The sequence below is a fragment of the Rattus norvegicus genome, chromosome X, assembly GCF_021556685.1.
Source record: "Rattus norvegicus strain SHRSP/BbbUtx chromosome X, alternate assembly SHRSP_T2T, whole genome shotgun sequence".
Lineage (NCBI taxonomy): Eukaryota > Metazoa > Chordata > Mammalia > Rodentia > Muridae > Rattus > Rattus norvegicus.
This window is the reverse complement of record NC_141554.1, coordinates 69030552-69057424: the sequence shown is the minus strand read 5'-3', so window position 1 is coordinate 69057424 and position 26873 is coordinate 69030552. Positions and strand designations below refer to the sequence as shown.

Sequence of the window (26873 nt, the reverse complement as noted above, 5' to 3'; positions counted from 1 at the left end):
TGTGCTCCTCTGATAGCCACACTCATTTCTCACACAAGCTCTATTCTGCACACTTTTAACCCTCTTCCTTTTTTCTGCTTTTTTATTTTTGTTTATTTCAGGAAAAGTCTGAGATGAGACTGAAACTCACTGTTTAACCAAGGCTGACCTCCAATGCAATTATTACAGTGCTGTAGCTCCATGGTCAGCTTCTCTCCCTTATTCCTTAACTAGGGAGATCCATCGCCCTATTCTTTATTTCTGCAACACTGTCATTCATAGAGTGAAAAAAAAGCTTTTGAAAATGTAAAACAGTGTGAAATAGTAACTTGGAGTAACACTAATGCCACCCTGATATGACCGCTCACATTTGTAATAACGGTACAAGAGTGCCATAAATTGGAGGCCTGCCTGGTCTACATAGTAAATTCCAGGATAATCTGGGCTCTGGTTTGAAAGCCTGTCTCAAACAAAACAATGAATCAAAATAAACAAAATACCTAAATCTATTATCTACTTTGGGGGGAAGTTTGCAGAGGTCAAATTCCTTGGTTCCTGCTCCACCTTCAGCCAGCAACAGAGCATCTTTAGTTTCTCTAGACCTCCCCCTGAATCTTTTAAGGGGCCTTTTTATGGCACTATAGAATGATCTGGATATTACACCATCACCTGTAATCTACCTCAAAAGCCTCAACCTAGCCACACTCAGGTAGTGATTTTATTTATATTGTTTCTTGAGCCCTAGAAGTTGATTCCTAGAACTCATTGTGTAGCCCCAGATTGTCAAGAGTGTGTGATCTTTCCGCCTATGTCTCCTGAGTAGCTAGGATTACAAGTCTGTGCCACTGGACCTAGTTCCTTTTTTGGGGGAAATTTGTTTGTTTGTTTGTTTGATATTTTGCGACAGTACAAAGTAGCCCAGGCTGGCCTTAAACTCCAAACATAGTTGATACTTTGTCTCAAAAGCTAAAAATCTTGTTTGAAAAATTAATCTCTAAAGGATTATGTTTAGCAGAAAAGTGGCCAAAGGACTGTTCTGAGAATTTCATGTGTATGTGTGATAATCTAGTTTTCCTTCCAAAATTTTCGCTTCCCATAAAGGGAATAAGGTGGGGATGTCAGGTCCAAGAAATAGAAAGTTGTTATGTTGATCTCAATTTCCTCATCTGCAAAATGAAGATAACCACATCTAAGCTAAAGAATTTACATACATACTTTATAAACTTCAAAGTGCCACATATACGATCGGCCCTCATTTCACACAGCACCCTCCATTGCCTTCTGTAATAGGACCCAAGATAGTTCCCCTGTCTTTTATTGGCAGTACACTAAAGGAAGGGTTGTAGGGAATAAAATGAGTCAGAGGTCTTCCAGACAAGGAAGCAAACAGGAGCTGACCCTCCCAGGCCTATGCCAGAGACAAGGGACCTCACTGTGTCTGATGGCATATGCTTATACTCTCAGCACTGAGGAGGAAAAAGCAAGAGAAATTTCAAGTTAAAGTCATCCTGGGTTACTCGGCTTCTAAGCTCAAATGCCAAGAAAATCTAACAGTATCAACTGGTTAATGCAAGTCCCTGAGCCATACCAAAATGCTGGCTTGTGAGCCTTACCCTTTAATACAGTGGTTTTCAACCTATGGCCCTTTAATTCAGTTCCTCACATTGTTGTGACCAACCAACCATTCAATTGTTTTCACTGTTACTTTGTAACTGTAATATTGCTACTGTGATGAACCATAATGTAAAGGGTTTTGGAGATCAAGGTTTGCCAAATAGGTCATGACCCACGGGTTGACAACCACTGCTTTAACACCTGTGCTATTACTCCAACACATACCAGAAATCATGACATAAAGCAGAAAAAAAAAAGGAATAGCCCAGTCGGTTCTATCACACTTGAAACCTCAGAACTTAATCTGGTGGTGTTTAAAGTCATTCCTTCCTATTAAAATTGAGGACGATTATATTCCTTTTTCCACTAGAACTTAAATCAAGGTAAACTGAAATCAAAGATAGGCAGCCTATAGACTAGGAATTACAGTGAAATATACAGAAAGACTGAGTCATAGTGAAGTTTTCCTAAATTTTATTGGCACTGAAATAGAACACAGATTGAGCATAAACCCCTCCAAAACAATTATTTAAAAAACAAAAATACACAAAAAACCTGAATATAAACCCTAACCTTCTCCCCAGCCTCTGTGGGAGTTGGTTATTGCCCTTAATGCAGCTAGATTGCCCCCACAATTCCAGGTTTGAATTTAGCCAATATAGGACAGCTCACCGAGTGTCAATATAATTCACAGCAATGCATATAAGATTCCCCAAGGTTAAGTAAAAGGGGTATGGGCTGAGGGAGGCTCTAGGCTAGGGATACTGCATGGAGGAACAAGATAGCCTTTTGGGAACTAAACCCTGGGGAAAAGGCAGACAGGAACAATAAAACCAAATACTAAGTACATTTTAAGTGGATTGTATGACCTATAGTAACAGGTAAATCACTAATACTGAAATCTTCTTACATAATGTTTTTGGCAAAATATCATTTTTAATATAGTATATTCTTCTCAGATGTGGGGTGAGGGTAGTAAAAAATAATGAAGCTAAAATGATCCTGTCCCAAGACTAATATCTCTAACAGTGCATTAGCAAAAAAGTAGAGACCAATATTGTTAGGTATCACTAGAATATATAATACTGGTAAAAATTAAAAGAGCACACATGTGACACAAAGAGGGAGCAGCTGCTCCTAAGTGAAGAAAAGGGCGTGGGGCTGTGAAGGGACAAGGCCAGAATACCCAGCAGCTTTCTGTGTGCATCTGCAAGGGGCAGCATGAGTGATGAGACCTGGGTTAGAGATTTGTCGGAAGCAGGGCCCACTCACCACTCTGCACTGGGTAAGATGAGGAAGAACTGACTGCTGGGTGGCAAGGGCTATTCTTACTCATCATCATATTGTGTAGCTATGAAGGAGGAACAGTGGTCCAATTATCTCCAGGGTAAGTAGTTTAGAAGTCCTGGCAGGGAAAATACTAAAGTCAGGTTTAATTGTTTCTTCCTTTGTGGCAACAAGTTTAGATGTGACTGGCTAAGTTGGAGGGTACTCATCCTCTCTGTCATAGCTGGAAGGGATCTGGAGAGGGTAGGGACAGATTTAGAGAAGGACCCAAGAACCTGCACTAACATGGGCAGGAGTAGCCCTGACCATAGATCTCACTCAAGAGAAGAAAGGCTCCCATGATGCACTGGGGCAGAAGCTTTTTAGGTTGTTAGTGAATCTCTTGAATGCACTGTTTCCTTTATCCCTTCATCCCTCCTTGATTAGAAACTAAGTCCCTAAACACAGAGACAAAGTCCACTGGGACTGAATTTGTAATAGGTACAACATGGGAGGTAGAAGAAATAAGAATGACTAAACATCTCTTTTACCCTCCCATCATTAGAAAGCCTAAAGGGATAGACATTGAGAGGCCAAATCATAAGTCAGCTGACATACTAAATGATAAAGCCAAGGCCCTACTTCTGTCCCTAAACCACACAATACCCCACCCTTGCAAATCACAGGACTGGAAAGAAAAAGGCAAGGGGTGGGAGCTCACCTACTTCACACTTGAGTCCCAGAGGACAAGAGCAAGTGTATATAGGAGGGGCTACTTGTCAAACCAAAAGGGAATGAGCCTCTGAGCTGGGGAAATGGTCTATTCTAGAGAGCTATGTTGAATGAGTGTGACAAAGAAGGAAGAGGAGGTTCCATTGGCACCACAGTGGGCCATTTGTTTGCCCAAGGATATGAATAGGGAAACTAAATTTGGTCCCATGGCTATACTGAATGTTTGGTATGGCTCCAAGGCTTTTCTAGTTAGTGGCTCCAGCACAGTGTTAGTTAGGCAAAACTATAGGAGTGTGGGGGACAAGGAAGAAGGAGGAGGGGTCCCTAACGGCTGCCGCCCACTACATGGACTCAAATTCATCAATGCGCTGTTTGGTATTGCCCTGCCGGATCTGGCGCAGGGTCTTGTATTTGTCTCGTCCCAGTCGCATGTTCTCAGCATGGATCATGTCATTGGTAGTCTTCTTGGACTCATCTCGGGCATTGGCCAGCTCTGAAGTAAGGGCCTGTGAAGATGCAAAATGAGTCAGGGGTCAGTGGCTTCCTATCTTTTTAATTCTGCTTCTTTGAGCAGATTTTTCTTCATTTTTATTTTTCTTCTCTTTCCTAGCCATATAAGCCATACAAGCCATACAACATGCTCGCATGTGAACATGCACCACATAAATACAGTATAGGACAAATTCATGATGGTCATCCTTGAGAGTCTATCAAAATAATATTCCAAATATTCGAGGTGTAGTTTGGTTAACTGGATATTTTCTGAATATAAGAGAGGAGAGTAATAGGAAGTAGGAAAAAGCTAAATGAGATCCTCTAGGGTATGATTAGTAAGTGCAAATGTCTTCCCTTCAAGTTTCTACAGTCCCAGACTCTTATTTAGCACTGGCAAACGCTACAGCATGTTTCCCCTACTGTAGTGAAGGTCATAGGCTAGTAAGTCATTACACAGTCTCCTGGACTGTTGTTGACCCCGCCTGCTTACCTTAAGATGCTTCTGCACACGCTCATTCTTCTCTGCCTCAGTGGTACGTTCTTCCTCACTGCGGTCCTTGGCCATAGCATCAGCCCGCAGCTCAGCACTGGCCTCGGCTCCATTCTCATCCTGCTCATCATGTTCATTCTCAGCAGGCTCTGCCACATGAGGGGTACTCATGGCTGTCTTCAGCTCAGCGCGAGTCTTCTCCAAGTCTTCCTGGACCATCTGGGCCTGTCCAGTGACAGAAAGAGAAGGACCGGCAGTCAGATCTGGTATCTTGTGGCAAAGCAATCATACCTTGAAAGGCACATCTAGTAAGAGGTAGATACCAGTTAGGACAAATAGCTTGATTGGCCTGATCTCGAGGTTTTTTTTATTGTAAAATAGGAGTGATTTTATCAACTTCCCATGGGTAGTGGGAGATTTGAAAGTATCTGAGAAAGTTTTGAGCACTTCCTCCCATACTGCCTGTAAAAAAATGGTTTGTGTCTAAAGAGTGAGAAGGCTAAATCTAAGAAAGGAACGGAAGTGGAATACACGCATATAGCATAGTCTCTCCCACAGCACTGTGCTCCGGATTCTTTTTCTTACCTTTTGCTGCCATTCCTCAGCCTCACTCTCCTTCTTCTTTCGAGCCATTTCCAACTGGGAGATCCGTGCTGTCAGCTCTGCCATTTCTGAAGCCTATAAGCACATTAGAAGCCTGTGAGAGCTTGACCTTTGTGTTTTCAGGGTCCAGATGCCTGTAACCCCAGTTCCTCTGATGAACTAGTAGGCCGCTCCATTTCTTGTTGACCTAATGACTTTTAACTAAATGACTCTACCCTCTACTTCTTCACAGATCAAGTTCCCCTCCTATATACGACAGGCCTCCTTAAGATAGACAATTGGTCATCTCTGTTCCTCTTCTTTCCTTCTTCCCCTCTTAATGTTGCCAAATATGCATGCAGTGTGACCTCAGCAAAGCTTGGAAGTCACTGCTTGAAGTAGCAAACCCTTCACTGCTATCCTAGTGCTCCACCAAGACGGCTAACAGAACAAATAAATACTAATGTCATAAGGAACCTATGCAATGTGGAAAAGTTTCTGTACACCCTCATCTGGTGGGCAAATTTCTCATGACATCAGCACACCAATACTACAAGGGAAGGGACTATTTTAAGCCATAAATTCTTCATTTTCAAGTCATAGATCCCTAGTTTAACACATGATTTCAGGGAGGGAATCTTTTCCATGGAGATAGAAATGTTTGTAAACCTTCATGAAACACAGCTGTGAACTTTGACAAGCCTCTAGGCCTCCATGATTGCCAATTTGCTCATCTGGTCACATTATTCTGTATGGGGCTTAATTCCATAAGGCTACTAAAAAAAGAAAGAAACAGCAGAAAACAAGGAAAGAGGAAATGATGCTAAAGAAACACCAGTAGGTACTTTCTCTTTTCCTTTCTTAGGTTACAGGTTCAAAAAAGTAAATGAAAGTCAAGGCCTATAAGACTGTGGGCCATACCAGTGATGCCTAACTTGCTTTGGAATGTACTATTAGACAACTTTGGGATGCAAGCAAACCAGAAAGACTCGGGTATACAGGCAAAGGGGAGGCAAACAAGAACAATGCATGCACACAATCCAGCCTAGGATGCAACTTTACCAGCTGTTCCTGAGTCTTCTTCTGGTCCCGAGAAGCCTGCAGCAGGGCCTCCTTGGCTTCTTCAGCTTCTTGACGCTCCTTGGCCAGCTTTTCAGCCTCACTCTGGGCACGCTTCCGTTCCTGCTCAAGTTCTAGGGCCCTGCGGGTCTGTTCTTCCAGTTCTGGTAGAAAAAGAGGAAACCGATGAAGGGCTCAGAGATGAAGATGGCACACTAACTTACCTCCTGGGAATTTTCCACTTCATGGTGCAGTAGGCAAGGGTTCTAAGGAGTTTTCTTTTTTTTTTTTTCTTTTTTCTTTTTTTCGGAGCTGGGGACCGAACCCAGGGCCTTGCGCTTCCTAGGCAAGCGCTCTACCACTGAGCTAAATCCCCAACCCCCTAAGGATTTTTCTTAACCAATTTATCTATTCTGTGACATATCTAGACTATGTAGTCTTGCTCTTCAGCTTAGGAAAAAGAATGGGGGAGGTTCTGGGGAAACTCAACTCGCACGGTGAATTCGAACCTCACCTTGCTGAGCCTTCTTGGTCTGCTCCTCAATCTGCTTCAGCTTCTCCATCAGCTCTTCCTTCTCCCGTTCAATCTTCTCCTTCTCTTTTTCAGCCAGCTCACGCTTCTTCTTCTCATTTTCCAGTAGAGCACTAGGGAAGAGAGGGACGGAGGATGTAACAGGACAGCAAGGCTGCGTAGACTCTTAAGGAGTTCTGGGGAATGAGTCTGTTAGGCTGCAGCCTCCCCGCACTCACTTCCCCCTGTAGTCTAGTCATCACACCACAATTCCACAATGCTTTCCATGCTCAGTCCATTTACTTTGAACACGTGAGGTTGAAATGGGAATGCTGGTGCTGCAAGTAACCAGCTAGATGGCTTTGTTCTTGTTGTCCACCTTCCGTATGTAAATGATTTACTAACTTGTAGCTTTATAGCAGTTAAGTTTTGGTTTTGTGCTTCGAATATTTGCTAAGGCTACCTTGCCTGCCTTCAACCCTAGCTCTAGGTTCCCTTTTCCCAGATTTTATTGAAGATCTAGAATAAATATTTGCTTTTTCTGACATCACTACCTATTCAAGGAAGCATTCTTTGTGTTTTGAAGACTTTACTAATTGTGTGTGTGTGTGTGTGTGTGTGTGTGTGTGTGTGTGTGTGTGTGTGTGTCTATATGTATTAGAACCAGGTTCAATGTTAGAAAAAATATGATCATTTTGTTTTTGTTTACATTAAGACACTATTTAAGCCTAGGTAGCCTTAACTTGTAAGAACTATCCTTAGCTTCTAAATTATCATGCATGAAGTCATTTCCTGATTCCTACCTTAGAAACTTTCCAACATTCCAAACTCTTTATTGACAGAGTACCCATGCTAAAGTAGTGTTCTTCAAACTATTCTGTCCATAAGAATCACCTGGGATCATCAAAAAGTTATTTACTGAGGTTAAATTCAAATAATACTAAATCAATCATTGCAAAAGTAATTCAACTGCACTTAGTATATCTCCAATAGCAGGCAACTATCACCGTTTTCTAGTTATAAAATATGTTCATCATAGCAGAGTAACACCCCACACCATTCAGCAGTTTCTCCACATTTCACTTCTCCTATAACCTGACAGCCACCAATACATACTGGTGCATAAATAAATATAAATATTTAATATAAATAAATATAAATATATATTTATTTATTTCATTTGGAGATTATATCATATAAATAGAATATACAATATTTAACTTGTCATCCACCACTTTTTTTTACTAAGCATAATGTTTTACAGTAGATCCCATTGCAGCATGGATGGATGAAAACTGTTCTGCTATGGTCTGTCTCCTACATAAGTTCATGTTTTAGAGGCCTCGTCCCTAGGGTAAAGGTAATGAGAGGCAATGAGACTTTTATTAGATGGGCATGAGTTGGAGATGATTGGGGTAGCCACTTTCAAATCGGATGCTGACGAGGTGGGTTAAGTTTCACAAGATGGTTTTGCTCTTATGAGAAGAGATTGTCACAATTAACTCTATCATGTCTCCCAAACTCTCATTTGCTATTTTCCCTAGTTCCTGCTATATGCCCACTGCTGTGTTACAATACAATATGGCACTCTTGATAGGTGTGGCCGTCCTATCTGGGATTTCTTGGCATCCAAAAACATGAGTAAAAGTACCCTCTTCATTTTTTTAATTACTCAGCATTATGTCACTTATTATAATAACAAACCATATTAAGATATATTCTGGGGGATGGAGAGATAGACTACTGTTTAAAAGCAATTGCTGGTTTTGAAGATGATCGGAGTTTGGTTCCAAGCCCCCATATCCAGTGGCTCACAGCCACCTTTAACCCCAGCTTCAGGGTATCTGATAACCTCTTCTGGCCTCTCTGCATGCACGTGTACTCCAAGAATGTGCTCATTCATGTACGTACATTCAAGCACACAAGCATGCACACACCACCCGCACAACCACTCACACACCCCTAACAACTAAAACCAAAATATTTTTAAAAGATACACTCTATTGTGTATACTTATAATTTATCTATATACCTCTTGGTATATACTAGGTTATTTTTAACTCTTTAAGTGTCCATATAATGCCACTGTGAACATGGGTGTACATGCAAGTTTCTGCACACCCATTTTTAATTTTGAGGGTTGTTTTACCTAGGACTGGGATTTCAAGATTATGTAGTAATTCTGTGTTTTAACTTTTTGGGGAACTAGTTTCTACCACTGTATACTCTCAACCAGTAATAGACATGAATTCCTAATATTTTTCTGAACATTATCAGTACTTATATTTCAATTTTATTCCTTATATCCCAACTAATAAGCATAACATGGTAACTGATTATGATTTTCTTCTGCATTTCTGTAATGATTTAGGATATTTTCATATTATTGACCATTTGCCTATCTTCTTTAGATAAACAACATCCTGGCATCCTAAGATACTAACCAGGAAGTCTGAGATCAGGATCTCGGTTTCTATCTTTCTTGTAACCCTCAGATTACACTGAATGCACTAAGGGCATTATGGCAGAAATTCTGAGGGTCCGTGCTGTTTCTGCTCAATCCTAGTACAGCTGTGCACAGCCTCTTCAGCTACTACCATTCTACTTGTCAGTTCACTAACAGTAACCCATAATGTACACGGCACAGCAATGGCACGAGAGTCACAGACAATGGGAAACTATGAAAGGCTCCTCCCTCTTGTAACCTCTGAAATCCAAGATGTCTGACGCCTGTTTCTAAGAAGCAACAATGTCTGTGCTCAGACTGAATCTATGGGTGCCCTCCCTTCTAATTCACAAGTCCCTTGTCCTGGGCTGAGTCCACACCCTAAGCAAACTAGGAACCTGTAGAAGCATCCTTACCACTGCATTAGTCCTAATTCTAGCACTATAGCACCTACCGCTCCATCTGCTTCTGGTGCTTCTCTTCTCGAGCCTGGGCCTTCATCTGCTGCACCTCAATGGTGTCAGGCTTACGCCGACGCATGTACAGCTCATGATTCCCCATGCACAGGGCCAAGATCCTTTTGTTAATCCGAAGCCGAGGAGCATAGAACACAAAGTCCTGAAGGGAAAACAGAAGTTGAATTTTTAGGGCTAAGAGAATGGCTGACATGTGCCCTCGAGCACACACATGCATGCCCACCCACACCCACACACACACACATACAAATAATAATACATTTTATAAAATAAAATTTTGAGGAAAACTTTCTATAAAACAAAGTCCAAAAGTATTGGAAAGGTGATATAATTCAATCCATTTGCATTCCAGTGGGAGTACTAATTACCAGAGTAAGGAAATTACTTTCTGGGGTCAGGTATCAGAGTAGTGGTAGACTCAAGACTAGAACCCATGTCTTATCTTTGACACCAGTGCTCTTTGCACCAAACCACAGTTCTTTCCAATTCCGCTCATGAAAAGCACCCTGGAGCCAGCAAGATGGCTCAGAACGTAAAGCCATCGGCTTAACAATAAGAGTCTGACCCCCAAATAACAACCCAGTGAAAGAAAAATAAATCTATGTAGCAAGCTCTCCTCTGACCTCCACATGTGCACCAGGGATACCTGCATACCTGCTTTTACTCCCTCCACCAAAAAAAGAAAAAGAAAAGAAAATGGAAAAATAAATCTTAAAAAAAAAAACACCCTAGGGGTTGGGGATTTAGCTCAGTGGTAGAGCGTTTGCCTAGCAAGCACAAGGCCCTGGGTTCGGTCCCCAGCTCCGAAAAAAAGAAAAAAAAAACACCCTAAAATATTTTCTTGGAGATAACTTTTTCTGCAATAGTATTTTGTTTTAGGTTTCAAAATAAAATTATTATTAATTCACAGGTTGAAGCTTAAGAGGCTGTGGCCTTTGAGTTAAGTAAGTATGGAAGTCAGCCATATGGTGCAAAAGTAACCACATGGCAGGGAGATCTTTACAGAAAGTGTAAAAGCCAAAAGCACCATAGAAAGTATACATAGGTTCTAGTCAGCAATCAAAACAAAACTACAGAAGAGAAGGAAAGGGAAAAGTTGTTTTTCTATGTCAGGATACAGTAAGATGAACAGAACCCTATGGCAGCTCATAGGGAGTAAGCTATGGAGGAGAAAGTTTGGGAAGAACAAGAACACCATCTCATTAAAGAGACAGTTATTCCTACTCATATATCATGGCTTAATGTGGATTCACTTTTCATAGACGCACTCACTCCCTTAGCCAGGTGACTGGCCCAACTGGATGAACTCTTAAGGGGACATACAATGCCATGTCTCTCTACACAGAGATCTAATTACTGACTCTCGAAGGGCCTCTTCTATGAGATAAATTGATATTCTAATCAACAGGTACACCATAGGACTCCAAACCATCTCTGTAATCTCTGATAAGTGAGATCTAGTTATGAAAAACCAGGCTGCTAAGTACACAAATATCTCAATTTCCTAAACTTCGATTATCTTGATTATTATTTGTTTAAAAGCCTTTAATCTCTGCTGGCTTTTTATTTATTTTATTCAGAACTAATACATGAGCACTAATACATCACTCCAATTTCCTTGTTTTTCCCCAAATTCATTATCTCTAATTATTATTATCATATACTATATAAATTAATAAACTAAATATAGTAAAAGGCAAAATTGAGAGGATATAGAAATACGTGCACATCATCCCAGGACTCAGAAGCCAAAGCCAGAAAGGTCACTTTAAATTAAGGCCAGACTGGGCTAGATTGAAACCTTGTCTTAAAAACTTATGGGTAAAGAAATACATAAAGAGTGAATGTTCTTCTTTTTATTAAAACTTTTAAAAGCTAAATTTGTAATGTCATCTTTGAGTTTGAACTCCTGGCTCTGAACATTTTTCCACAATTAACCATAAGTGTACACAAAGAGTACACTCTGGAGGCTTAGAAAGATGAGGCAAGGAATAAAGCAGGCACTTAGGACTGCCTGTAGCTTGCCTTCCTCCCCCCCAGAGGGAGTTTGGTACTAGAGTGGCACCAAGAACAGGATATCACCTGGCCGTCTGTTTCTCAGCACCGACTTCCTCTTAGATTTTACTTTCCATTTGTGCTTCCTGTTCATGTGTACATGTTGCACACAACAGAAAATGGAGAGACAGATAAATCCAATGACATGTTTACTCTTAATATTACCTAAACCTTGGAGGAAAAAAAAACTGCCACATGTAGTCAGAAGGAGAAGTCACTCACCGGGGCCTTTTTGTCAATAGGCTTGATGACAAATTTCTTATCATTGAAAGAGATGTTCCTGATTTCACTCCAAGGGAAGCCAATCTTAGGAGTCAATCTGTAGAAACAGAGGCCAACAACATCATGACAAAGGCAAAGCAAGAAGGAAACAGACTTAGTGGCTTGCCCTCGCCACCACCCGCCCCATTCTATCCCAACACAAACATGTTCCCTGAGGAGAAACACCTATTGTCAACTTAGCTCCTGTTAGCACTTATTGCCGGTTGTTTTGTTCCTTTTTGGGTTGATGCAATTAACTTATAAGAACCTCCCAGAGCATCTGTGGTCCTATTTAACTGAAAACTTTCTCTACAAAATTATTAACCTTGGAAAGATAAATAATGAGCCCTAAGAGTCAGGTAGTTAACAGGACAACAATCTAATGATTTCATCCTTACCAAGAGCAGACAGACCAAGGGGTAAAATAAGCAAGTAATACAATATTATAGCAAGGCTTATAGGCCTAAAGCCACTTAATCATAACATGGTACCGGGACTTTATGAACCCTAACAAGATATAGATCAACACTCTCCAAAAATTATTAGGGTCACATTTATAAATTTTAGTAGCTATTTGAAAATGGGTAAAAAGGAAAAATAATGACCTAATTGTGAAGGTTTAACTAACTCAATAAATAAATACTAATACTATCATTTGAGCATAAGTCAATATTTTAAAAATATTATACATGTATTTTACATCACTGTGGTTTGAATTATATTTGCCTGGAAAGGGAATTGGACAAGGTCTCACATGGCCCAGGATAGCCATTGTGCTGGCTAGTTATATGTCATCTTGAGATAACCTACAGTCATCTGAAAGGACAGAAACTCAACTGAAAAAAAAAAGACTCTATAAGATCAGGCTATAGGGCATTATTTTAATTAATGATGAATGGAGGGCCCACCCCTTTATAGGTAGCACCATCCCTGGGCTGGTGGTGTTGGATTTTATAAGAAAGTGGTCTGAGCAAGCCATTCGAAGCAAGTCTAAACAGTACTCCTTCGTGGCCTTTGCCTCAGCTCCTGCCTGTGGGTTCCTGTCATACTAGAGTTCCTGCCATCACTGCTTTCAATGATAAATATGAAAGTGTGAGTAAAATAAACCCTTTCCTTCCCTAGTTGCTTTTTCGTTATGGTGTTTCATCTGAGCAATGGTAACTCCAAACTAAGACATCCATGAATTTACTAGAAAGCTAAAGCTGACCTTGAATTCCTGATTCTTGTTGCCTGACCCTCCTGAGTGCTATAACAGACATGTACCACCCAGCATGTTTTAGATATTAAATGTCTCCCAAAAGGCCATTTGTCGAAGGCTAGGTGCCCAGATAATGGTGTTATTAGTGGTGGCAGAACTTTATGAGCAGGGACTGGTGGGAGGAAGTAGATTATTGGGGACACGCCCTCAAGAAAGACATTGGGATTCCACTCCCTTCCTTTTTCCTATTTCCCAGACGCCAGGAAGTGAGCAACTACATGCTCTCCACCATGAAATTCTACCTCAATCCAGGCCTGATGTAACTACATTAAGTAAATGCAGATTGAAAACTCTGAAAGTACAAGCCAAAATCTATCTTTCCTCCTTCAATGTGATTTCTCCCAGGTATTCTGTCACTGGTACAGAAAGATGATCAACAGACTTCTTTTTCACACAATAGTTCTTTAAAGTATGGTATGCAGGTTAGGTTTATGACAGATTTCAGTTGTAATGACATTTCAGATGTTCAATAGTCATATATAGCTAGTGACTATCACAATAGATAGTACAACTCTAGTCAATATAAGGTGAAGGAAGGCCTTGGCTATCATATTGGTTAGACTTATTAGGTAGAAAAATAACTGAGCTAGGACTCAAGTGGTACAGACTGCTCTGTGGTAAGGGATGACACCTATGTTTAAGAGTGATCCAAATAGCTGAGAGAAGTCTGGGGCATACCTGTCATTCTGCTCATAGATGTTGAGACCCAAGGCATCCACACCCAGCCACAGCTCTGAGCCTTTCTTGTTCTTGATGCTGAAATAGTTCACACCATACATCTCCAGGTCCTGAGCAATCTTGAGATATTCCAGGACAGCATCCTCCCTAAATGATACAGAAGAGGAGAGGGGTATTGTCACACAATAGAGCTTCCATAGCAGACCCAGCAACACAGAAAGCCAGCTTGCTCTGTTTCCGACAATGGCCTTGGTAGCAGGATTGGGGAATGGACAAAACTTAAGCAAGTGATTAGTAACAAGGAAACACTCTTTCTGTTAAACAAAAACTGCTGACAGGAATCTAAAGAACAAGAACAGTCTGTCCCTTGTTGGTTTTTGGAATATTAGCTGTTACAGAAACTATATTCTCCCTCCTCTGCATTATGACATCCTCTTAAAAATGAGATTTGTTTCTCAACTAGACAGTTATAAAATGCTTTTACAGTATTTAGAAAGTTCCTTTCCCATTTATTTTTAGGGGAGCAATGATCCCTAAAGAGATCCTGGATCTCTGGAGATACTGACCTTCCTTCCTTTTCATTGCCCTGAAAAATATTTAAGATGTAGGGAGCGGTGGGATATGCCTGTGATCCTAGAACCACCTGTACTGTGTGTTCAGGATCAACCTAGGCTACACGATGAGATCATTTCTCGAAAGAACTTCTGGGGCTGACAAGCTGGGTTAGCTGGTCACCACATTGACCAGCAAGACTGACAACCTGAGCTCAGATACTGGGACTACACAGTAGAGTAGAAGAAAATAGACTCCCAGAAGTTGGTCTGACCTCTACATGTATACCCTGGCATAAAGCACAGGTGTGCACTCACAGACACAGACACAGACACAGACACACACACAGACACACACACACACACACACACACACACACACACACACAGAGAGAGAGAGAGAGAGAGAGAGAGAGAGAGAAGACATGCAAAATAAAAATAATAAAAATAAAGTCCTGATGTTACTGATCTTTTCAAGTTACAGTCCTTTGCATTAAAACTTTGCTCTTTACATATGGAGTGACCCGTGGCTTCCAGCCACATATGTAGCAGAGGATGGCCTTGTCAGACATCAATGGGAGGAGAGGCCTTAGTCCTGTGAAGGCTGGATGCCCTAGTGTAGGGGACTATCAGGGCGGGGAGGTGGGAGGGTGAAAATGGGTAGGGGAGGAACCACCTTCATAGAGCCAGGGGAAGGGGGATAGCATAGGGGGTTTCCAGAGGGGAAACCTGGAAAGGGGATAACATTGGAAAGGTAAATAAAGAAAATATCCAATAAAAGGAAAGGAAAAAAAAAACTTTGCTCTTACGAATTTAAAAAATGCCCAAAATGAACAGTCTTACAATGATTCAAGGTTGCCTTCTATATTTAAGTGTCAAAGTCATCCCTAGTCTCTCCTTCTTAAAACCCACCAAGGTCCCCAATAATTTGCCTTTTCTTGGTAGACACATCCTCATTCTCCTTACAAAGACAGTGAAGCTCACGGCTGTTAGGGGAGGCTTACCTGAGCATGCCCCGGTGTTCCTCATGCCATACCTGGATCCGCTCTTCCCACTGGTCCTTGTTGAGTTTGTGCTGCTCCAAGACTCTAGAAAGAGAGTGAGTGGTCGGTCGATAAAGAACAGACCATAGGTAGGAAGGAAGGGAAGCTTACATGGCTCTCTATGGAGATGATGCAGATGGTATTGCTGGATTCATACTGGAAATTAGACCTGAACACACTGAAGCAGACATAGGGAACTTCCTAGAAGTTCTGCAACAAGAACTACAAGAACAGATGACCAAAAGGAACAATGGACTCATCCACTTTAAACACCTGCTTGTTTGTTTGTTTGTTTGTTTGTTTGTTTGTTTGTGGCAGGGTCTCAGTTTGTTTGTTTGAGATGGGTTTTCTCTATTATATAGCTCTTCTATTTAAAAAAAAAAACAGGCCATATCCTCTTCATACCATTAAGCACAGTGCTAATAATGTGTTGTACCTCCAAGCTCAAGAACAATACATAGGAGTCTATGATGAGGGACTAACAGTAAAGACAGGTAGAACTATTCCCTCCTAGATCCTCTTGGAGCCAACAGTTGGTGTTTATAAGACAGCTTTGCATACAGAGCAGGGAAGTAGTCCCAAAATACTCTGAGGGAAACCAAGAGGCCCAACCCATAGTTCTACTAGATTGTTAAACAAGGACTGCTTTAAATATGTCATCTCAGACATCATGCCACTGACTACGAAAGAGTCCCAGGGCACAATTAGCATCCCTAATACCATCTGTGGGGTATGCACACGCCACAGCTCAAGCTTCATTTTTCTCCTCCTATTCTAATCTAAAAACCTGGGGAAATAAATGGCCATCTGATACAAAATGAAACAAACCCCTTGTGCATTAAAAAAAAATTAAGAAATTGGGGATTCAGATCAGTTCTTCAAAAAAAAAATTGCAATGGGAGATGGGCCAAATCAGAGTCCTTACCTCTGTATCTCTAGTTCCTGAGCCAGAAAATAGAGACAACGCTTGCCTTGTTTATGTAGCATTATCATGATATCAAAATAAAAATATCAAGTGTTTAAAAGCTTTCACCTTCGAAGTTTATAAAATCAGAAAACTGTACAATGGTATCTGTGGTTTGCATATTTCTCTCTCTCTCCTGTGAATTTCTAAAATAAAATCTCATCAGTGAAAGAGAAATGGAAGCAGGGGAGAGGACCAAACAATCAACCATCTCTGCTTCTACGTAAGCAACTGTCCCCAGGGGAACGGAGCTTTGATATGAAGGAGCGAAAGGGGAAAAGAGCTTTGGGAGGACCAGAAATACAATAGGATACAATAGTCTATGCAAATGTGTCTCTCTCAGCAGCACAACACAGTCTTTAGGCAGAACTCAATGGAAAAAAAAAACCATATCTGGCAGCCACTAGGGAGTGGGGATTAGTCAGCTTTGTCTGCTACCCACTATACACTTTAGCCAGGTCAAAGGAGACTGGAGTAGCATCTCACCTTTGGGGAAGCAACTTATCTCCAGCCAGGTAGCCAGACTTGTGCACTTCCTTGTTGAAGTCACCATACTTAGACTGGACGGCATAGGACGCCAAGAGCACAGCGGTTTCAGGTGGACAATAAATGTCATCATTGAGAATGCCCTCCTTCACTTGCAGAAAGAACAGGCGCTGGGTGATATCCTGAATCAGTTCTTCAGACACATCCTCTGGATAGAACTTGGCCCGGAACTTGAAGAGCAACGGACTTTCCTTCCGCACATCCTGTGCAGTCACCTGGGAGGAGCAAAGAGGTTACAAAGGATCCCCAAAAATAGATTGTGAGGATGGAAGAATGTCTGTATTATCCTTAAAACATTTATAATACATGCTGAGGACAGAAGCTACCACCATCTAACAATACAGCTCACTGACCGCAAATTCTGAGGGTAGATTTAAGAATGCTCCTCTTTTTTTTAAGTTTCTTTTGTAAAACTTATTTTATTTTACATTTTTTTCTGTGTGTGGACCCACATGCATGCCTGGCACCTACACTGGCCAGATAAGGGCATCAGATTCCCAGGAATTAGAGTTACAGGTAGGTGTAAGCTACTATGCCAGTGCTAGGAATTGAACCCTGATCTTCTAGAAGAACAGTCAATGCTCTTAACAGTTAATCCACTTCTCCTGCCCCTAAAGCTCCTCTTTCAAGTGTCCTCCAACTCTAAAAACTATTGGAGAAGAGCAAGCCAGGTTGAAAGCTCAGAATTGGCTAGGTTAGACTATAAACCAGATGACCTTCTAAACCTGAAAAATGGTCCCTAATTTATCCAGCAGACGTGCTACTTTTGAGGTCAGCAATATGACTCAGAGAGTATAAGAATTTGTTTCCAAAACTCATTTAGATTCTGGAGACTGACAAAGTGGAAGAGAAAGTTGCCATATATACCATGGCATGCACGTATGCATACACACATTCACATGGACAGGCACAGTAAGTATAAATATGATATAATATATATGTGTGTGTATATATATATGTGTGTGTTTGTGTGTGTGTGTATATATATATATATATATATATATATATATGTATATATATATATATAATTTACAAAGCTTTCACTCTTTAATAAAACAGGACTCTAGCAGAAAGTGAGATACCCACCTCCAGATACAATTAGCAAACTTAGCCACAGCATAGTATCAAGTCCTCTAAGGTTAACTGTTAGCCAGTTGGAGGGTATGAAGAGGGGAGTCTGCCAGGTGTCTCCAGAGATACTACTTGGAGCTCGCTCTCTGTTAATACCTACAGAGCTCAGGTTTGAAAGAAAGGTATCTCACACTTTAAACCACTAAAAGCTTTGGTCCAAAACAAATCTAAATTAAAGAAGAGTCTCCACTTCCTTTGGCTTGACCATCTTGCTCAGATGTTAAAATTGAAAAAAAAATGTTCCTTGGTTCAGTCCTTTGCCCACACTTCAATGAAAGTAGTAAATAGGACTATAGTATTGGTGTACCTGTAATCACAAATCCCTGAAAGTGGAATCAAGAAAATCAGACGTTCAAGGTCACTGATACATATACAGCTTCAGACCAGCCTAGAATATGAAACGTTTTCTCAAAACAAAAGAAGAGGGTGATTGTTACGGAAGCTGTAGAACCAGCCATGAAGACAAGTGAGAAACCACCTTCTGTCTACAGAAGGCAACAATCCTGAATAAACCTGGAAATCTTTGTCTGACTTCAGACAGCTGAGTCTAATCGTTGCCTTCCTTACAACTTTTTAAACGAACTCTCTGAATTTCGGTCCCTTTGTTGTTTTGTTCAATATATGACTGATTATAGCAGGTTTGCTAGCTAGCATACGTTATTACCTGGAAGGATTTCTGAGTAGTAAGTGATTACCTTCTTATTGAGTTTCAGCCAAGTAGAGAAAGCTTTTGTGTCCTGGTACTGCAGACCAAAGAACCAAACTTCTCTCAAACCAATAGTTTTCACCACCTGAAAAAGACAACACAATAACAGGTTTAATATCTACCCCATGCCAGGAATTAAAGGACATAAAGTTAGAACGAATTTAATGTACCCTTAAAGGGTTTTAGGTACTGCTACTCTCTCTTTTTTTTTTTTTAAAGAACATGAAAGTAGAAGGGGAACAAATTATTTAGGAAAAGACAAGGACCAATGGGTAAAAGGAATGTCCTTATTAATCAAAAGTATGTGCATGAAAGTATCACAAATCCATTGGTTTGTGCAATTAACATATGCTTAATATATCATTTAAAAAGAAAAAAAGAATCGCTATCAGTATCTTCCCCTACCAAGTACATCCATTATCATCTTTAATTCTCAAAAGAGCTCTAGGGCAGAAGTACAATGAGGCTCACTTTACAGACGGTAAAATTAAAAGTCCAGAAAGGAAATGATATATATGCCCAACATGCAAATAATGAGTGACAGTCAAGATTTAGCTTATGTCATATTTCCAAATCAAGCCAATTCTCATATATTCTGCCACTGCCTCTCTTCTACACTGCTACACTACACTGTCTGCTCCCAGAATGGATAAGAGACTGTAGACAAAGATTCTTAGGTTAATTCCTATATCATATTCTCCTGGGGAACTCTCATATATTGTCCTTGAGCATTTTAAAATATACTATAAAGAATATTACACTGAGCATAGAGATACCTGCCTGTAATACGAACACTCAAGAGGAGGCAAAGGCAAGAGGATCAGAAGTTTGATGTCATCATCCTTGGTTACACAGAGTCTAAACACTGTCTGGGATACATGAGGTCTTGTGTCAAAGTGGGGTGGGGGTGAGAGCAGCTGTGTTTAATCTCAGCACTTAGGGGGACAAAGGCAAGCTGCTCTCTGAATTGGAGACCAGCTCAGTCTACATGTCAATCAAGCTCCAGGCCAGCCAAGGTTACATGTTGAATGTCTGTCTAAAATTAACAAAGGAGGCACATTTAGAAAGACAGATGGGGAAACAACAAAGGTGCAGAGGTGCAACTGAAGGAACGCAGAGTTCCTATCTCCTCAAGCATATGTCTCTCCAGGAATGTCTACATGCCTAGCTATCTAGAAGCTTCCCAACCTAGCCCTCTGGGTTTCTATGAAGAATTCTATCATTATAATTCACTGTACTGACAATCATCGATGACATCAATTCAAACTTTACAGCTGTCCTTATCTTTAGAAAGTGAGGGTGATAACATTATCTTAGACCAAGTCTCACTTGCGAAATACCCTAAGAAAGAACACGTGAGAAGACAAAGTGGAGAGCATACTATATAGACACCTCATAGCCCAAAGATAAAGAAACTAATGCGTCTGGGGCCAACCTTTGTCTTGTGAAGAAGCTGAAGGGCCCTGTATTGCCCAGTGCCCTTTGAATAAATATAAGGCAAAAAGGGAAGCCTGCAAGGAAAAGACAGATGGCTTTTGTTCTTGGGGCCCTGACACTAGCACATTGATGATCCGGTTGTAGGCTCTACACCAACATGCCCAAGACTAGGGATAGCCACACTAAAGCTAAGCCACATCCTGATGAAGTCAGGTTGACATCATAGAGTCCTCATCTTTTCGTTTATGTATAAAAGGATGGAAACAAAAGTTTATGGTGCAATAAGTATGAAATCTAGGAGACTTTAGAGACATAAACAAGAACCCAGAGTTGCCAATGTTCCTTCTAGTAAACAAACCAATACCTTCCTGGGACCACCTCATAAAATAACCACTCTGAGGAGAAGCCACTTTCCTAAGATATCACATTTTCTCTTTATAGTTTGATGGCACATATCAGGAAATCTCAACAAAAATCTTCTATCTGTATCTTGCAGCCAGTATATTTGTTTTGCTGATCCCAACTTCCTCATTATCTAATTGGGAGGAAAGTTGTCAAATGATCGCATGTGAAGGGTATGAGAAGATTTTTTTTTTTAAGTTTTTGTCCTACACTTAACATAGGACCCAAGTAATAATTCTCATTTTGAACACATTTTCAGAATTATGATTGAAATACAACTGGTGGGAAAAGAAGAGTTCCAAAACTGTTCAGATCCTAGGGAAAGAAAAACACCCACAGAAGATGGGATAGGCTACAGGCCTAACACGCTCAGGTCCTGAAGGCGTGGAGCATGAAGGAATAGAACTGGTAAAGCAACAACTGCTTTTACCTAAAGTAAGAGGCCAGTTGTGAAGGCTCAGAAAACCTAGGACTGAAGGGAATTTTGATATGAGCACTGCCTCTTCTTTTATGAGCAGAAGGAAAATCAAAACGGTATGAATTTTCCACCTCCTTAAGCTCTTGAGCTTGGAGAAATGAGGAGTCTCTCAGCCTATGCTGAAGTTCCAAAGTGCGGATATGGGAGGAAGGAAATGCTGTCTGAAGTCAGAACTGACACTGCACAAGAATAAAGAACAACAGGCTACAAAGAAATCCCCAATTAAGGTCTACGGGGTGATGGGAGCCATTTGCTCAGACAACACTTGGCCCCATTTCCAATTTTAAGAACAAAGAAACTGGGCGAGAAATTACTCACTTCCAATGTTTATAGTCACCAAGAAATCTATTTCAGGTGGTGCTGGACCGAAGAGAGGAAAGACCTTGCTTTCCAAGTTAAAGAGAAGTATCTAGCTCTTTGTTCTAGGAATAAAGCTCTGTGGCTCCAGTGAGTAGATTACTTATAATGCTGAGAAATGGCTCCCTCCCTGAGGGGGAAAAATGTTCCCTCTGGTACTAGACCTCCTTCTCACAAGACTTAAGCTCGTATTCCTCAAAGCTGACCTTAAGAAACCCTTAAGCAGAAGAACACGGTCACTGACTACACCTAAGAGGTCTGGGACTATGGTAGAACTGAGGTGCACTAAAAGCATCATGAATCAAGATGACTGGGAAATTATCCCAATAAAAACATTTTGGATGAAAAAAAAATCCTAGAGGCTGTGAATTCTGTTCTGTACTATGTGCACTGAACTGTACTAGTAGACTGAAGAGAAAACAGGGTTAACACAACATAGGCTATTAAACTGAAGGCCAGTGATGTGCCTATCAAGCTGCCTTCAAATTAAGTGTACATCCTTCACATGTAAGTACTGCTCTCAGCTTTGGTCACAGGAGCTTCTTTATGCTGTGCTCAGCAGCAACTGTGGACTTTTAACTGGTCAAAGTGCCAAGAACAAGTGACTGTTGACAATTCAGCCTTAAATGAAACATCTATATCATCTCCTCCAAGGCACGAAAAGCATCAACAGAGAGAGTAGAAAGACTCTAAGAGCTGGAGGAGTGCTGTGAAATGCTGCCCCTCCCCAAGGGATGGCCATTGCAGTCATGAGTTCCCAGTACCTGTGATTACACACATGAGATTTGAGTTAACATCTTACCAGAGAAAGGCCGTGTGAAGTCACACCCATCCCCAATGATCTCCAGGCACTTACTGCTTGGCAACCATACTTCTGTGAATGAGCCTAAGGAAACTGAGTTTTCGGGGAGGGGTAGACACGAAAGTAGGAAAGGGACTCGTTGAAAGGGGAAAGAGATCAGCAGCAGTGGGAATCGGGACTAGGGGGAAGAAGGGAGGGGTGACTATATCAAAATACATTAAGTACATTTACTTAAGATGTTATACAAACATGCTAGACATGGTGGTGCACACCTATAATCCCTGCAGTTAGGAGGGAAAGACAGGTGAATCTCTGAGGCTAGCCTGGTCTACAGAGTGAGTGAAGTAGTGAAGTACTGAAGATTAGTACTACACAGAAAAATCCTATCTCAAAAAAGAACAACAAAAAAGAAAAGAAACCAGTTATTACTATTTATTATTATTATTATATGTATTTAACACATGATAATAAAAAATTACAAAGAAAACTGAAGTTCAATGAGAGGAAGGGATTTGCCTTAAAAATCATTGCTAACTTCCAGGAGCTTTGGGATGTAAGACAGATCGTTTTTATGACTTGCAGAAGTCAATTCAAAAGTCAGTGCTGCTTCCTTGTATCCTACCTACGTCTATTTGTGTAACAGACCAGCGACGTCATGAGCCATCTCAGAAGCCCAGAGCTGAATCATAAGCCTTAAGAGAAAAAGTCTGCATAAGAAATTCTGTGCAAAACTGCATTGCATCACTGCCCAAACATCTGAGGTATGCTGAGGGTCCATGTCAGGCTGGCAGCAGTTGCATCATCACCTACCTAAAAGTCAGTTGATAGTTAACTGGGAAAATCTACAAGATGCTACCACAACGTTTGCTTCTTGTGTTCCACATACCCTGTACTACTTCTTCACAGACCACACAGTATTCAGCCCAGTTTCTGCTTGGGGAGTAGGCTAGGCAAAGGGAGCTCACATAGGGCATAGTTGACAGAGGCACTGGGAAAAGTAGAATCTATCAAGATTTAAGGTCTAGTTATATAACACTCCCAATAGCTGTGTGAGAGAGAAAAGGGAAAAACAGTGTAATCTACCTCTCAAAAGAAAAAAAAAAATTGTTATTCATAGTGGTAGCCCTGCCACCTAGTGGCAGGTATATAATTGAGGATGAAATCATTTAACAAATCTGCCTTAAGAGATTAAAGCAAGCCAAGTACAGCATGCCTGCAGCAAAAATATGTTCTTCCTCTTTCCTGTCAGGGAACACACTCACAGAAAGGAACAGAAGGAAGGAGGAACAATTGTGGGCCCCAAGTCCATTTCCCACCAGGCTCTGGGTCTCCTCAAGCTACGGTTTCCCATTGTTGCATGTTATTTATCGCTTGGTGCCAAGAAATATGCTCCTTGACCAGAAAGGAAGTAAAATAAAGAGGAAGCATTTTTCCTCAAGTTCAAATCTTTTCTCCACTGGTTATCACAGCTCAGACCCTGCTGCCCTCAGAGGATGGCTGTTCTATGGCAACCTCTCAGGTACCTAGGAACAGAAGATACATCTAGGAGACATCGCCAAGCTATAACATCCTCATTTGCCCCACACAGTGCAGTGCAGTCGGAACATATGTTTATTCAGATCTGTATTTGAAAGTCCATATCACAACTGGCTGGTGATCTGACCTACCAAGGTTTGTCCTTTGTCCTCTTATGGACAGGATCATTGTGGTGATTAAAGAGTCCAGCTATCACTTCAAACCCAACTCACCATTTTTTCAAGAATACAATGTGTCCAACAACAGTCACCACATTGTATAATAGACCTCAAGGTCACCTTTTCATTTGTATCTATGTCTATTCAGACACGATTTCATGTTGCTCGGGCTAGCCTCGATTAAAGCTCACTATGTTCTTGCAAATGACCTTGAACTCCCGATCCTTCTGCCTCTATCTTCAGAGATTACAGGCTATCACATCCAACTTCAGATTCACTCTAATCTGAATGAAACTGCATCTAAAGCACCTAGCCAGGCAGTCTGTAGTACATGCTCAATAAATATACTTCCCAAGACATTGCTTATCCAAAGGAGAAACTATCTGGTTTTCTCTCTCAGCCCTTTCTTTGATGATTATGAAAGATTAAAGTCTCTTAAGTACTCTGTTTGGATGGCAATAGCCTTCAGAGTAACATACCAGCCAGAAACCTAGCACATGTCGGTAATCCCAGGAATCAGGAGGCTAAAACAAGAAGATTGTCCCAAGTTCTAGGCAGCATGGACTACATAATAAATACCAGGTCAGCCAGAGTTATATAGCATGACCTCACGCCCACCCTTCCAACACACACACAAATTTACCATTCCAATATGCACAGGGCTTACAGCCATAGAGGCCTCTCACAGAACTATTACATAGAGTACACAAAGCGAAGCGAACCGACGTTAACAATGAATTATTGAGTTGAGGCTTTTTGAAAATAATAAAACATTACCCACAGACGGTCTTATGGCCCAGGCTCTAAGTCATGTCTTCTTTGCCTTCAGCAGCTATCCCTCTCCAACACAAAAGAACAGAGCCCCAGTACCAAGGGCAGGGAAGAAAGAGTGCAATGATCATTTAGTTTGGGAGAAGAGTAGAATCAGAACTCTGAAAGGAGTCTAAGAAGAGGCCAAAGTAAGATCCGCCATGACTGATACTCTCCCTTCTGCACCTCGTCCTGAAATCTCACCATCTAAAACAAGGGAGCCAGGGACTTATGTGGTATAGTACATGTATCCTATGTTTGTCTTATAGTCTGTTAAAAGCCAATCCAGAAGAGATTTTTCTGCCAGCTGTCTGTTTCCTCTTACCAATTCAAATGTGGCATTTTCCTTCTTTTATAGAAAAGAGTTGTCTGAACTCTAAACAATGGAAATACAGAAGGAGGAGAAGAAACTGTGCAGAAAAGGTGGCAGGGATAAATTTCTGAGAGATAACCAAATTTGAGAAACCATTTTCAGATAGGGAGACTGAGGCCCAAAGAAGGGAAATGTTTGCATGAAACAACAACAACAACAAAAAAATAGCTGGCAAAAAAAACAGCTCTAGAGACCAGAATTTCTGACTTTCTATCCAGAATCCGTTCAACTTCATCAGTCTGTCCCTTTAAAAGCTCTCCAATACAAAACCCACATGGAAAGAGGGACTGTAAACTCTTCATATAATCAAAATGCATTCACTCATCGCAGACTAGTCCTGTAATCACTTGTGAGCTATGGAAATGTCAACACATTATTATTGTGTTTAAAAGTTCCTCAGACTAACTTGTATTTTCACAAATTAACCATCAGTGATTACCTTACAAATTACAGTGATTGCCTATTCAAACCAAAAATACAAAACAAACTCCAGAGAAAGAGTAAGTTCCAACTAAATACAAAATAAGATGAATGATCCTATCTCCCTATTCTAGTTCATAAATGAGACAAAAAAGCACCGTGGTGTTTGAAAGGAAGCTATCATTTACTATTCTAGCAATGCAGGAACATAATACTCTCTTTAAGCTGTTTTGTTTTCTTATTGTCTTGTCCAGTTCTGAGCTGGAACTTTATGCAACCTTATATGTCACAGTAACCAGTTTTTTGGATAATGATTAAGATATAAATAACATTACATTTTTATCAAAACAAAAGATCTATAGGATAAGCATTAAGTAGCCCCCCTTTCTTTACATTTGCATATGTACATTGATGCTCATGCCACAGTCTGCATGTGGAAGTGAGAGGACTACTTACATACAGGTCTGGAGGCACATACCTAAAATCCTAGCACTTGGGAGGCGGAGGAATGAGAATTCTGAGTTCGAAGCCAGTCTCAGATACACAGTAAGTTCAAGGACAGCCTGGGCAAGAGACTTGTCTATAAATAGATAAATAAATAAATAAACAAACAAACATCTTTCACAGTTGAAGGCTCCATATATTCATATTTTAAGCAAATCTGGCATGTACTCATGCCCCTGTCTCTTTTCTCCCTTGTTCAGGATCAAGGATAGGATGTGTTCAAGCAATGAGATTGAGAGTTCAGGTTGCCAACATTAAACTTTGCCTCCTTTTTAATGAAGTCTGCAATCAGCCTTTGTTTTCACCATCCTTGGATAGGCAAGTAGAAAAAGAGACCTCTTCCAAAGCAGAATGAGTGGCCTGAACTGTGAGGAAATGTATTAAGAGAAGAATCAGTTAAGGAAGAAGGCCCTCCTTTACCTGGTCAAACAGCTGCTTGCCAGTGGTGTTGGGCTGAATGGCAAACTCCAGCTCTGCATCCATGGTGGTTACACGAACACTGATCTAGGATGAGATGAAAAAAACACAGATGAACTGTCTGGCTTTGTGCTCAATAGGGGATGGGGAAAATGTCTATGTTCAAATACCTAGAAAGTAAGTAAATAAGAAATTGGTATGAAGAAAGGTGAAATATTGACATGTCAGACCTTAACTATAAACCCAGCCACATTACTGAAGATAAAAAGACAGCCACAGACAATACTCTATCAAGAGGCAAAGACTGTAAATCATCCTACTACAAAGAGGAAGTAT

General features: G+C 40.8%; 1 protein-coding gene and 1 non-coding gene across 2 annotated transcripts in view; one reads left to right on the top strand and one right to left on the bottom strand.

Annotated features, from left to right (window-relative positions):
* Positions 1–3668: 3668 nt before the first annotated feature.
* The window catches only part of Msn (moesin), a 67853-nt gene continuing 44648 nt past the window's right edge, over positions 3669–26873 (bottom strand). The window contains exons 2-13 of the mRNA NM_030863.2: positions 26541–26624; positions 18833–18928; positions 16947–17221; positions 15458–15541; positions 13903–14049; positions 11928–12024; positions 9629–9792; positions 6732–6862; positions 6221–6381; positions 5162–5254; positions 4577–4801; positions 3669–4097 (exon numbers count right to left, since the gene is read on the bottom strand). Of these exons, the coding sequence (NP_110490.2) occupies positions 3933–4097; positions 4577–4801; positions 5162–5254; positions 6221–6381; positions 6732–6862; positions 9629–9792; positions 11928–12024; positions 13903–14049; positions 15458–15541; positions 16947–17221; positions 18833–18928; positions 26541–26624 (1722 nt within the window). The 3' untranslated portion in view covers positions 3669–3932. The remainder of the gene's footprint in view (positions 4098–4576; positions 4802–5161; positions 5255–6220; positions 6382–6731; positions 6863–9628; positions 9793–11927; positions 12025–13902; positions 14050–15457; positions 15542–16946; positions 17222–18832; positions 18929–26540; positions 26625–26873) is intronic.
* On the top strand, positions 18572–18707 carry LOC120093051 (small Cajal body-specific RNA 3). The gene has a single exon (XR_015647197.1).